Below are 14,796 nucleotides of genomic sequence, written 5' to 3' on the forward strand. Positions count from 1 at the left end.
CCCACTTGGAATATTCATTCAACTTATTCAATTAATTAATTGTTCTAGTCACTTTTCATAAAATTATATAAATTTAAATAGTGGAATAGTAAATAATATATAGAATTAAAAATATATCAAAAAAGAGTTTTGAGGATAGAGATTATTGAATGATGTTAATAAATTAATATTTATCACATCCTTCCATTAAATTTAAGCCGCAAAGGTAGACAACCTATTAGTGGATAGTATTCTTTCTTTAGTAGTGAAACTACAGATTCACTTGAACCATGCACATATTCTCGTGGTACAAGATGCAAGTGAATCACTTAATTGACCTCTTATCAATCTCTCAATCATTACCCAATGGTGCCATTGAGAATCCTAAGACAACTCTTATGAATTAGGATTCAAAATTGATATCATAGGCAAGATATTCAAGTTTACCTTTCTATCCTTCCCACTCTACCTAAAAAGGTTAGTTATATGGTCACTATACTTGCACGTGTTCACTCTCTAATATCGAAACTGTAACACTTACAAAATTAATAGTGGAAAAACTAATCTATCACGATCGAAGGGCAAAACCCTTACCCCATAAACTATGAAACTACTCACTCATAATAATAGAAATATATTTTTATTGAAGAATAAAGAAGAGAATACCTAAATCATATTCATTATTCGTAAGTATAACTCGTGTTTTGCTCACTCTAATTGTGTGTTTACATGAGGTCACATAAATCCTATTTTTATCTTTGTTAATATGATTTATCAAGTCCAGTAAGATTGTATCCAATTTAAACCTCAAACTATCTTTATTTTATTTCATCTTAGGCTCTTCATGAATTAATTTTGCATTAACACTCACAAGGAATTCCAATGAGTTGCCCAAGTAAACCAATGTGCCCTCCGAATTATAGGGCACCCCCTTAGATATCCCCCACTTCTTGAAGAAAATTTATCCTCAAATTAGAGTTACAATCACCTCCTGGATCAAAGACCAACATCTTTAATTGTTTACGCCTTCTCTTCAGATATTCAACATTGGTCACTTCCTTGATGATTGATTTAGCCAAATGGCAAGCATCAATGACCTTTTTGATTGGCAAAAAATGTGAATTTTTAGAAAACTCATTTTTCACCATAAAAGTTGAATCTTCTTCATGGTTTGTCCTTGATAAATCAACATAACTCAAAGACATTCCTTGGATAAGATCAATGTAATGATCAACCTTCCATAAGGGTGGGAGATCAGGTGGTTCTTCCTTAGGAAAGATATCTCCAACTTCGTGCAAAATTTTATTAACAAAACTAGGCAAAGAAATGTTAGTAGTAAAACACAAATTTTCATAATGGAGTAGGGGTAGGTGGTGTCTTGAAAACAAAATATTCCTAACATCACTTTTTCTTGTAAATAAAATTTCTTTTTTCTCCCCATCACCTTTATTGATCTTCCTTTTTTTAATATTTTTTTATCTATTTTTTCTTCTTTTTCTTTACTCACTCACGGTTTCTCTTCTCTTTCTCCTCTATTTTTTCTCTCAAAATTTTCCGGTTTCTTGTTTTAAATGATTTTAACCAATACAATTATATGATTGTTATAATTTTTTTATTCAACAATATAGGATTCAATTCATCGATTTTCCGGTTCAACTAGTCAATACGATACGATTTTCATAAGTAATATGAGTTTGGTGCAAAATAAAATTATAGATAAAATAAAATAAAGTTGGTGGGGGTATAAAATGAGTTTAGTTAGGGTTTTTGTTTGCACATAGATAGCAGAATACAACACACCATGAGCGCTGAACAGAGTCAGAGCCAGGAAGAGCTTCTTGCAGCTCATCTCCAACAGCAAAACATCCATGTCTGTATTCCATTCTCTCTCTCTCTCAATTCTCCCTTTTTTGTATTCAACATTACAACATTACTTTCTAGGATCTTTATCCTTAATTCAAAGCCTTCCTGCTATTCAATCTTCTCTTCTTACTTTTAACAACAACAATTTCAATTGTCTTTTATTTATGTGTAATGGGATGGAGACATATTCAGATATTCAATTCTCATTCAGGTTTTTGTGTAATCTCACTATGGAATCGTGATTTTTGTAAATTCAAATTAAATTGGAAATACAATTTACCCTAATTTTAATAACTATATAATATTCACTTCACAAAAAATACAATCTTTTTGATCTTCTGTGTATTGTCTTTTGTAGTCTGATGAGCCTGTAATTGAGGACGATGATGAGGATGATGATGAAGACGACGATGATTCCGATGATGAAAATGCTGATGGTAAGTTGGTCAATAATATTAGCTCATAGTGCATTTATCTATTTTTATTCTTGCATTTGGGAAATGACTATTGGCATTCCATCTATAATCTGTGGTTGCATTTATCAATTCAAGCTTAATCTGTTTCATATTGGAATAAAAATGAAAGTGCATGTAGATTGTTTGCATCTTTTCTGTATGATGGAGTTAATGCTACTTTTATGTTGTTTTGTATGATCTGTGCTAAGAGAATGTGTTGTATGTCAGGACAAGGTGATGCATCTGGTAGGTCCAAGCAGAGTAGAAGTGAAAAGAAGAGTCGAAAGGCAATGTTGAAACTTGGAATGAAACCCGTCACTGGTGTTAGCCGTGTCACAGTTAAAAAGAGCAAGAACGTCAGTGTTTGGCTTCTTTATTTTTGACTATTGTTGTTTTTCCTCCGATTCGTCTTGTCTAGTCTATTCTATGTCGTATAATTGAATTGCTTGAGTTCTGTTTTCCAGATATTGTTTGTCATCTCAAAACCAGATGTTTTTAAGAGTCCAGCATCTGACACATACATAATATTTGGGGAAGCTAAGATTGAAGACTTGAGCTCACAGCTACAAACTCAGGCTGCAGAGCAGTTCAAGGCTCCTAATGTAAGCACTTCGGCATCAAAGCCTGAATCCTCATCTACGGCTCAAGAAGAAGAGGACGAGGATGTGGATGAGACTGGTGTGGATCCCAAGGACATAGAGTTGGTGATGACTCAAGCTGGTGTTCCAAGACCAAGAGCTGTTAAAGCTCTTAAAGCTGCGGATGGCGACATAGTTGCTGCAATTATGGAGCTAACTAATTGATGCTTGGATTTTGTAGAATTTGAGTTTGGAATCTGGAATTGGTTTTCTTTGTTGATCAAAATTTTTGCTCTACCTGGATTTGAAACAGTGGTTTTTTGATATCCATCTTTTTCTTTGTATTTTTACTCTCTTTGTTTAGCTGTGTCACCTGTGTGTATTGAAGGTAAACACTAAGGACTTGATAGCTTCCAAACCCACAAACAAGTGCATGTTTCATCCAATGAATGAGTCATTCCTTGAAGCTATTATACAGTGTCTCTGGTAATATGTAACTTGATGGTCCTATATTACTATCCACTGAATCTCAAGTTGGGGGCATCTTTGTGTCACTCATACAGAACCCATCACCTATTACTAATGAATCTAATCAACTAAATATTTCTTTGAAACTTGTTTTATTATTTAGTTCAATAAATCCTGATTCCAAACTTTAACTAAAAATTGAGTCAAATACAAGTTGATTTTTAGAGTTGACTGAATTATATATATATGAGAGTGACCATTTGAAAACAATTAATTATGAGAATAATAAATCAATGTTATACAAATATATATGATTAAGATTAAAATTTATGTAATGATACTATGGCATATATTTGTAATGGAGAAAAAGATGTACACACTAATAAGAGTTTTTTATACTGTCACTTTATCATCTATCATTCAATTTTAATTATCATAGACGGTGGATGATGCACTGACTATATATAAATCATTATATCGTCGATGTATAGATATTATGCTCAGTTGTTTTCATTTTTTAAATTAACAATTGGTTCTACTAGAATCACTTTTTATAAATTAATTATGGGTGAGGATGAGCTTCATTGAGTTGGGTAAGGCTTGTCTCTTATTTAGCCATAGATGTTAGTCGAGTTATTTTTTGGTACTCGAATTTGTCCTTAGATCCGAAGCTAACTCGACCCCAAATGTCAAATGAACCAACTTTTTAACCCAAATCTAACCCTAGATTTGATCAAATATAATACATATGTCTTTTGGATAAAGTTTTCTCAATATTACTTATTATTATCAATATGTAATTTGACATATGAAATGATATATATTGTTAATATATGATAAAAAATAGAGAATCAATGATACTTTGGACAAAAAAATATTATTACTCTATGCACAATTGAATAATTATAGAGAGGTGGTCATGAGTCAGGTCAGATCATGTTTGTTCCTTATCCGACCCTAAATATTAATCATATCTTATTTTTAAACTCAAACTCGATCCTAGACACTAAGAAACTTAACCATATTTAGATTCAACCATGATTGAGACAAACCGAATGAAAGGATAGAGAAAGGTCTTGCTCACCTCCACTTATAGATACATGAATATAGTGAATCTTTGTTATATGAACTTTAATTAGTAGCTATATTTATTATTAAAATTCACAAATTTTCTTCAATGTATAATTCACTAATATTTTGTAGACCTGAATGAAATAAATTTGAGTTTGTTATTCCACTAGAGAGATTATAAACTTTAAGTGAGTCGAAAAAATAGTTCGATATTGAACTCGACTCAAAACAAGCTTTGACCAATTATTTAAAGGACCAAGTAACCGGACCAATTTAAATTTTTATTCAACATCAATAATTGTTTATATACATGTGTCAATGTACTTTTGGATTTTGTTCTATATTTGTAATGTTTATATTGTCTCCATGGTCAACATTTATGGAAATAACACCATTAAACAATTTCCTTATATATTCCCATGTGCTCACCCTAGTGAAGGTCTTACATGTGTCAAATATATAGTTATCCAATATTGCAATAAATGGATTCGAGAAAATGAGAGTGAAAACCAGAAAGGCTTGTCAGTGACAGATATGGACGAAGATGTTCAAGATTGATTGTGGTGGTAGTGATAATGGTGGTAACAATGCTTAATAAGATGTAGAGTGGAGGTTATTTGATCAATGAGTGTAATATTTATACACTATTAGTGTAAAGATTTATACGTTGTTACCACATTTATAATTTATTTGGATTTCTTTTTCTGGAGAATCATTAATGATTAAATATCAATGACAGATAATACAATAATAGTGTATAAAATTCATACGCCATCGGTTTTTCTATTTTCCGTGTTAATCAATGGTTGGTGTTCAAGGTGTATCTATGCTTGTTGCTATCTAAAGGTCCAAAATCATGCAAGTTAATGCAGACAATGGTAAACCAACTTCAATTCTTTTGCCAGAAAAGGAGAATCGTTTACATAGTGGAAAAGAGAGTCTTGTACAATAAAAAAAAAGATTGCATAATATTTTTGCCATCATACAAAATATTACACAACTTCATAGCAACAAATCCAAACTGGTAGACTAAGGTCTCATCATTTCACTATCCATAACATGTTCAATCACAATGAAATTTAAAATGAAAAATTCTTCACATGCTAAAACTCATTCAAATGGCCATCCAGAATACCCTGAAAGATGGCTATTCTCAGGGATAGTTGGTGCTGGTGAGCTGCTTCCAGTGGCTCCATTACTGCTAGAACTTGAAGAGCGGAATGGCCACAAAAAAGATAACGGATTTCGCCTTCCCCGGTTCTCCCTGCTGCTACTTACCCTTCCGTTGGCGCTGCTACTAATATTAGTTCTACTTCGACCATTTGAGCTACGGTTACTACTCAATCCTTGCGGTGGCAATTCTTGGCGGCAAACAGGGCAGGTGTTATGCTGGACTAACCATGGAACGATACAGTCAGAATGATACACGTGGTTGCATGGCATTTGTCTAGCTTCAGATCCCAGCTCAAATTTATCTTTGCATACCGGACAATGTGAATCTGAGCGAAGATGCCTCTGCGTGATCTTGATAGTAGGCATTGCATCTATAGAAGTCCTTGTTGCCGGTGGGGGGCCTTGCTGGTTATTAGCTGAAATCTGTTCAAACAGTTCTTCCAGTCCAGGACCAATAAACAAATCACCTGTGTTACCTCGTGTGACACCAATTCCTGGAGTCCCATTAAAAAGAGCTTCAATGCCGCCATGTCCAGACAATCCAAAAGGAATTTGTCCACCGAAGATCAACAAAGGAGCGAAGCCAGGCCTATGTTCAGGAATTAAATCTGATCGAGCCCTGATATCATGGGCATGGCTTCTATCTGCCATTCGTTGCCTCATAAATGCTGAGAAAGTTTCCATAAGTCCAAACCTTTGGTCACGTCCTTCATTATTGTCGAGGCCAAATAAGTGTAGAGAGTTTACAGGCACCATATCATTAAGCTCCTGAACAAATCCGTCACCACAGCTATGACAAACCATTTGTTGGCGTCCCAATCGAACCGGTTTCCTGCAACTGTAACACCAATGAGTGTTCCTGCTACTTGACATCCTCTCACTTACTTCCTTAGTTGTAAGCCTGTTATCTTTACTTGTTACAACAACATGATGACTATGACTGTACTGCAGATAAATTTGATATCAGTCAATGTTGGTTTATTTCGTGTCATTTAGAATTGCTGCAAGCTACGGTAACAACAGTGAAGGCATTTAAAAAGTATTATCAGATCTAGACAATAAGCAACAATTGAAGTATACGCAATGATGGTTTCACAACAGATAAACAAGGGTAACCAGTGTATTCATTTGTGAAACACAGTAAAAGTGAGAAGACAAAAAGAAATATGATATCCTTACTATGTCAAAGGAATTCTATGTATATCATTGATAGCATAACTAATAACAAAATAGAGTTATGTAGAAATGAAAGGGAATAATAAAAGAAGAAAATCTTACTGTTGTGAAGATTAGATTAGATTAGATTAGATTAGAAAAGAGGAAGGAGTGAGAAACCCTAAAGAAGAGAAGAGAGGAAGCAGAACCGACATTGAACTGACCTGGCACCTGCAGCAGTCCCCACCCTCCATTTGTCCTTCCTCCTCCATTTCCCAATTCTTTATTTCGCATATTTATTATTTCATTATTTTCAATTTCGGCTAATCGGTAATACAAATAAATGATAAATAATGTATTAATTTATTATTTTCAATTAAGTTTTATAATAAGACAAACAAATGTTGTAACTTGTAATACACATAAATTAGAGTGTATAAATAGGAAAATTACATAATCATTCATATTTTGACCAAGCATATTTGAGACGCTTTCATGTTCAAAGTTTTGGAAAAGTTGCTTATAGACAATATTAGTGATAATACTAATTGATTTTCCTTCCTCATCACATATTAGTTTTCAATCTCAGATTACTATAAGGTCTAAAAAAAAGCCACATATAATTGATAATTACTCCAAAAAAAAGTTGAGGCACTAGTGATTCACCTTAAGACTTATTAATAGTCATGACATGAGATAATTAAAAGAAATTGTCTCCTTGTTGTTTTTGGGATAGAGACAAAGATATAGAACACATTCCCAACATTCTTTCCTATTATTATCTTTAATGGAGCGGAAGATCCATGAAGAAAATATAATAGAGAAAATGACACCAAAAATTTAATGTGGTTCGATAATTTGTCTATGTCCACGGCTGAAGAGAAACAAGAATATTGCACTATTATAAAAAGAATTACAAGTGTTTCACTCACATCCCAAAATTTAAGTACACTCAATTTCACTCCCACTCAAGTATTTCTCAAACACTCAAATATTCATCACAATATTAGAACAAGAAGAGAGAATATGCATTAAACTAAGTATTTGGTGTGTCTTACAATGACTTATAGCACTATTTATAGCCAAAGTTCTTGAAGATTATGTGACCAAGGGAAAATAACATTAATGTTGGTTTCACCATAGCCACTTCTTTTATTTGGCTAGAAATTCTCCATTTATTTAAGATGATATCTAGCCACTTCCTTTTTGTTTGGCCCAAGAAAGTCTTTTCATTAGCTTTTTTTTTTAGCTAATATACAATAAATCTCCATCTTGGTTAAAAGACTATCATAGTTATTCTCCTGCTACTCTTCTTCATGCCCACTAGAGATTTTGAATATTAATCAAGTCTAAACAATGTCTAAACTTGATAGTTGGAACTGGCTTCACCATCATATCTGTCAGATTATCTGTAGTGGGTATTTTCTCCACTCTAACAACTTCTTTCTCTACTATGTCTTTGATAAAGTGTATATATCTATATGCTCAGTTATTTCATGATACATTGGATTATTTGATGTATAACACTTTGACTATCACAGTAGATGGTTGTTTCTTCGAGTTGTATACTCAACTTTTCAATTAGACCTTTCTCCCAAATGACTTCATTTACAGCTTTAGTTACTCTGATGTATTTTGCTTTAGTTGTAGACAAAACAACAATTGATTGTAGTGTTGTTTTCCAACTAATAGTACAAACACACAGTGTGAAGACATATTCGGTGAGCGATCTTCGCTTATCTAGATCTCCAGCATAATCCGAGTCAACATATCCAGTGATCTGACGGGATAAGATGTTGCTCCTATGTATCCACATAAGCGTTAAGGAATCAAGACTATGTAGTTGTGAATTTAAATGGATTGATTTGATTTGGATTAAAGAAATCATTTTTTTTGTAAAAATAGAATTAATTATTCTATGACAAGTGGAAATAGTAGCAAAGGATGGTATTATTCATAGACCGACTTTTCACTTGAGAAAGGAAGAGACGATGCAGACCGTGATCAAACTATTCAAATTTCATGAATCAATTAAGAAATAAAAAATATTTTATAAGTAATTTTTCTTTTAATAAATGAAATTAATAGCAAAAGGACGACACTAGTCATATACCAAGTTTTTACTCGAGACAAAAAAGAAGAGACGACAAATGTCACGATTGGACTATTCAAATTCCATAATATTCGCTTAATGATTGAAAGCATATAATTTTTTTGGTTACAAAGGAAAATAAACAACAACTAGACAAGAAGATCTGAGCACAAGATATGAATCACAATAGAGTGGGGAAATCTCCAAATACAATTAATAACTCTTTCTGCCGAAGCTTCACGAGTAAGAGCATTTGCCACCATGTTGTTATGTCTAGAGATATGAGTCAAAGAAAGATCCCAATGCCAAAGCCATACCCCCCTAATAGAGAGAGTAATGTCTCTCTACCAATGATTACACATATCCAAGTCCCCATTTATCAACTCAACTACCTCCAAACAATAAGTTTCACAATCAATTCTTTGATACCCCAACTGCCATGCATGTTGAAGCCCATGTTGAACAGCTAACAACTCCGCCAAAAGAGGACAACCATCATTACCACTACCAAAGATACCTGAGATCCATCTACCATCATGATCCCGGAGAACACCTCCCCAACCCATCTTCCTTTCCTTGTGAAGCCAACTACCATCTGTGTCCAACTTCACCCTCCCAATATTAGGGCTTGACTAAACTGGATTGCTAGTTGTAAAGCGACCTCACCGAGTAAACTCTTAAACTGCCACCAAAGTCTGCTTGAGGACATAAGTGATGTGCTAGTGGATATCCTCGAAAACAAAATTGTTCTGCCATTTCCATATCCACCACATAATATCCATAGCAAAAATATTATTTTTATAATGGAGTAAGCATAAAAACCACACCTGAAAGGGAGTAGAAGTTGGGATATTTGGCAGCATATTTGCAAAATGTTCCCAAGTAGTCCTCGAGCTAGGACATATTCGAAACAAATGATTCAAGTCCTCAACTAAAGCATTACAATGACATCAAACCGATGTTATACTCAAGTGACAGTGTTGTCTATGCAGGTTTGTGGGAAGAACTTCATAACCAATCAGCCAAAGAAAGAATTGAACCTTCTCGAAAGCACAACTCTTCCAAATCAAATGCCACTTTCTTGAAGCTAATGATTCATCCTTAACCAACAAATCATAAGCAGAGGTCACATAATAGTTACCATCGGGTCTTCCTTTCAAAGTAATTTTATCTTCCCCTTGCGGATACATAGGAACCAAAACCTTGCGAATTTAAAACAGAATTAACATGTTAAAGCATTTTTTTTTTATTTTTAAATGATTGACAATATTTTTTTAGAAAACATTTTAAATAATTTTTAGTTAAAAATAATTATATATTGCATTATCATAATAATATTATTTATAATGATTTTATTAAAAATTATTTATTACATTATCATTTAGATAAAGGGATGATAAAAAGAAATGATGATTAAAATTAAAGAAAAGAAAACATGTTATTTAATGTCTGGTGGCGTAATCCAAGTAGCCGGTGTTGGATGACACAAGGTCACATAAGATATTGGATTATGGTGAAAGTCGCCCGACCAACATTAACAACAAGGTTTGAGAATGTTGGGTTGGCGATGTAGGATGACAAAATTTTATGAGTGGGTTGGCGATCCTTGTATGTGGCTATCAACATATACCGTGAGGATGACAACCAATATATAGTAAAAATGGTGGTATTGGCGAGCCACTAGAAGGTTGACACATGGCGCTTGTCTGGTTGCTGCTGGTAGGGGTGAGCAAGACTTGACCCTACCAGCTCACTCGGTATGGTCTGATCAAGATCAGACCCAGATAGGGTCAGGTCTCATCAGGTGTAGGTCAGGTTCGAGTTTAAAAATTAGACTCGGTCAATATTTAGGGTTGAGTTGAGACTAAACATTATGTGGTCTGACATGTCTCATGGTCACTCACTTGTCATGTTTGTATGTGTCTATATTCAATTGTGTAAAGAGTAACAACACCTTTTTTGTCGAAAGTATCTTCGATTCTCCAATTTTTCATCATATATATATGATTAACAATGTATATATGTGTGTGTATATATATTATGTTATATGTCAAAATACATATTCATAATAATAAGTAATATTGAGAGGACTTTATCTAAAATAAGTATGCATTATATTTAATCAGGTCTAAGGTTAGGACCGGGTTTCAAGACTGACGCGATTGATATTTAGGGTCGGGTTAGCTTTGAGTCTAGGGTTGGGTCCGAGTTCAAAAAATGACTCGACCAACATTTAGGGTCGGGTAAGGGACAAGCCTTACTCATCCCAACTCGACCCATGCTCACTCCTAACTGCTGGCATGCATTGGACATGGAATGACGACGCCGAACTATAGAATGATAACTCAATAATTGGTATTCTCGGCGTTTAGAAACGCTGACGAGACATGCAACTCACTAAGGACTGTTGGACATGTGTATCTTGTCCAGCGACGAATCCATGAAATGTTGGCGCGATTTTTGAGAACTCATAGTGGTTTCTCTTGTTTAGGGAAAACATTGATTTTGATGAGTTTTTTTCTATTTGTGGATATCTTTTTATTGTGTGATTTCCCTCTTATTTTTAGGAGAATTTCCACACATGTTTTAAAATATAAAAGAGACAACTCATTAAGAGGTAATCAATTCATGTTCCAAATATTTTAAAATCACTATTGCATTTTTAAAATTTGAATTTAATTATGTTCATAAATTAAAAAATTTGATATTGATAATTTTTGGTTTGAGGATACAAAAAATATATCTTTTGCGATAAAAAAACCTGAATAATTTTTATAAAGCCCAACAAATCATTATAGTACCCATAAGTGAGTACAAATAATTATTTCACTTTATAAAAATAAAAAGTAGTCAGAAAACTCTTTTTAGGTAGAAATTTCATTAAGGACTCTATAAAATTCCAAATTTTATTGTATTATCTAAAAATAGGTGAAAAGTAATCATTCGACTTTTATAAAATTACAAAAAAAATATTTTGCTCAATTTTGTATTTAATTGGGAAAACGAAATTTCAAAGGGAATTTAGACATGTGTTTTTTTAAATTGAATTCCTCCATAATTAGGCTAATAAGTTACAGTTAAGTGACTTAACACAATAACAACCACATAAATTTATTCAAAATACAAAATTGAAAATGGATGATCATTGCCATTGTGGAGCCAACAATTTGTCATTAAACCCTTTTTAATACATTTATTATTTTATTTATGTAGAAAACAAAATTTTGGGGAGAATAATTTGGAATTGAATCCTGATCAATAAATAATATTATTTTGAAAAATTATTATGGACGAGACAAAATTATGTATCCACACCTCTGAATCTAAATTTGTGAAATACTTGAGAATATTAGATTACCCAAGAACAATGGAAATGTTATATTTCCAAATATCTAATAATGTTACCAAAATTGTACAACACAAATATTATATATGGCATAAAATTAATATCATTGTAAATGATTATAAACATACATATGATAATCAAAGAATTATTAATTCTAAAATTAGGTGGTGTTTAGTATAAGGAATGTTTTAACATTTATGGTAATTTCATTTGGGAAAATGAGATTCCCATGCTTAGATAGAAGATTTCGGAAAAACATACTCACAAAGGTAACATTCCAATGATACTAAATTGTGAAGTAGTTAAGAGTAATGAATTTTACATGAGAATATTGGATTCATATGAGAATACCTTGTTTTTTTGTGTAAATTGGCTCTCCTATCATCCTCGTTATAACATCTTATTTCCAAGTAAAGATCCTCTCTATTAATGGAGAGACAATTATTACACAATAACACACAAAAATAATATGTAATAACATTTTTATCCTTTTGTTTATTATGAAATCATATTTTTGCCATTAAGAATATGAATAAACACAATCACTTGCCTCTCATAATGGAGAGGGTCCTTTCCGTATTTCCATTAAGGTATTTTTTGAAAAGCCATTGACATTCAAAAGAATTTTGGTATCAACCACACGAGAGAACCAAGCATTGAAAAAAAAAGACAATCAAACATTGGGATATAACTTATATTGGTATCACAGTATCATGGAAAACATTTCTGAAATGTTCTAAACAACATTTTTCTTACCAAATACTTTGTGAGTCACTTTTTTATAACATGTTACATGTGTTCAATACATTGATCTAGTAGTGTAAAACTCCGTTAGATCCGCATGATATTCAAAAAGTTAAGAGTTCGATTATTGTGAGTGATAATCACACATCCCTAATGGAATTAGCTCCTTACCCATAGGGTGACTAGATACATTTAGAAGTACCAAAAAACTTAGAATACTTGTTCGAATAAGATAATGAAGTTATGATAGCAAATTATATATGATGTTTTCTGGTTACAATTTAAGAATTTAAAATCTATGCACAATGCAAAATTTTTTACACTGTTAGTCTATCATTCATCATTAATTTCTATTACTTTTGTTTGAGAGTCGGTGATAGTTAAAACTAGTAATAGTCTATCTTCTAGGGCATACAAGAATTCTTTCGCCATTTGGGGTGTTAACTTACCCACTAAAATATCGCTCACCTCCACCCAAGATCCCATGATCATAATTCCATTCTTGTCTAAATTTCAGAGTAAATGGGCTTCAAGGTGTGAAATTTCATTAGTGATTCTTACCCTCGGTAAACAAAAAACCTACATAGCAGTTCCAATGCCTACGCCTTGAACCACTCGACCATCTTTTCCAGGGATGAATCCACTCTTAAAAATGATTACAAATAAATGGTGTATGATTAGTGACAATATAAAAACTCTTATACTATCAGTATATATATAGTGGAGCGTGCATATAGTAGGTGTTTCTTAGTAAGGGTATGAATAGACTCTAATGTCTAACTAATGCATGATATATAGACTCTAATATATCAACGAAAGTTGGTTCAAGTGATACATGCTTGATTTCTCTTAAATAAGGTTTTGGGTTTGAATTTTATGGATGAAAAAATACCCGCTAAGAGAGTTAGCTTCATATACCTGTGGATGTTCCCGGCTCAGACATGATTGTCTCGAGTGCGACATATGGGAAACAAAAAAACTAATGCATGATATACGTGTTCTAACTTAATGCAATTCATGACCTAAATCCAAACATATTCATACTAGGACCTAGATCTGCCTAACTTATTCTCATCTATTTCTGTGTGGAATCGAAAAAAAGTTTAAAATCTACATACTGATAGTGCAATTTTTTTTACACATTTTACATTATCAGTATATCATCCATCATTTATTTGTATATATTATTGTGCTTTTCTCCACATTCATATTTTATATACTATTGAGGATGAAAAAAGTATAAAACTAAATCATGCATTATATATTCCCAAAGTGAGGACTTGCATCAAATGTATTAGGTTGTGATTCTTGAACTTTTCACTACTATCATATAAGCTTTTTCTTCTCTCATTCTTTCTTCTCTATAGTCCATTTTTAACCAACCATCATAGAAATCTTTTTTCTTTCTTCCATACTATTTTTAGAGTGGACATTTACTCTAAGAATAAGTTTTTTAAATTTGTTTCCCATTCTATCTATCAATTATAGGGAAATTTATTTAATGATTTAGATCTACTTACTAATTTAAATATTAGATTTCTTTAGAATTGATGAATATGATGCGAAGTAAGTTGAAAAAACTTACTTTTAGACTAAGTGGATCCCTCCCCTGTTTTTATTGTATAAAATGATAAAAACATAAATTCTTCTAAATAAAGCTAGACACTATCTCTCATTTCTTTTACCCATGTACTTCATCATCTACAATTCTTTTGAATTATTTTTTCTCAATGAAAAGTTAACAATAATAAAAAAGTAATAATAAATAATGCAATAATAATATATAAAATTTACACATTATCAATACATATATCTTTCTCTCATTACTAAACACCACATAAAACTCACTAATTTCTTTTTAAGAGAAATTCA

General features: G+C 32.4%; 2 protein-coding genes across 2 annotated transcripts; one reads left to right on the plus strand and one right to left on the minus strand.

Moving 5' to 3' along the window:
* Positions 1,739–3,345, plus strand: LOC109335022 (nascent polypeptide-associated complex subunit alpha-like protein 1). The gene is made up of 4 exons (XM_019571057.1): positions 1,739–1,849; positions 2,201–2,279; positions 2,526–2,653; positions 2,762–3,345. Exons 1-4 carry the CDS (start codon positions 1,781–1,783, stop codon positions 3,098–3,100), a joined length of 615 nt encoding a protein of 204 aa, XP_019426602.1. The 5' UTR covers positions 1,739–1,780; the 3' UTR covers positions 3,101–3,345.
* Positions 5,356–6,996, minus strand: LOC109336669 (probable E3 ubiquitin-protein ligase RHC1A). The gene is made up of 2 exons (XM_019573404.1): positions 6,967–6,996; positions 5,356–6,532 (listed from the first exon to the last, which is right to left on the minus strand). The coding sequence occupies exons 1-2, from the start codon at positions 6,994–6,996 to the stop codon at positions 5,525–5,527; spliced, it is 1,038 nt and encodes a 345-aa protein (XP_019428949.1). The 3' UTR covers positions 5,356–5,524.

Source organism: Lupinus angustifolius, chromosome LG20 (genome assembly GCF_001865875.1).
Source record: "Lupinus angustifolius cultivar Tanjil chromosome LG20, LupAngTanjil_v1.0, whole genome shotgun sequence".
NCBI classification, from domain to species: Eukaryota; Viridiplantae; Streptophyta; class Magnoliopsida; order Fabales; family Fabaceae; genus Lupinus; species Lupinus angustifolius.

Excerpts from the sequence above, each read along its gene's own strand:
- LOC109335022 (XM_019571057.1), top strand. The coding sequence starts at position 1,781 with ATGAGCGCTGAACAGAGTCAGAGCCAGGAAGAGCTTCTTGCAGCTCAT. Across the intron at positions 2,280-2,525 it reads CGATGATGAAAATGCTGATG|GACAAGGTGATGCATCTGGT; the intron begins GTAAGTTGGTCA and ends GTTGTATGTCAG. Across the intron at positions 2,654-2,761 it reads CAGTTAAAAAGAGCAAGAAC|ATATTGTTTGTCATCTCAAA; the intron begins GTCAGTGTTTGG and ends TCTGTTTTCCAG.
- LOC109336669 (XM_019573404.1), bottom strand. The coding sequence starts at position 6,996 with ATGGAGGGTGGGGACTGCTGCAGGTGCCAG. Across the intron at positions 6,533-6,966 it reads GGGACTGCTGCAGGTGCCAG|TACAGTCATAGTCATCATGT; the intron begins GTCAGTTCAATG and ends ATTTATCTGCAG.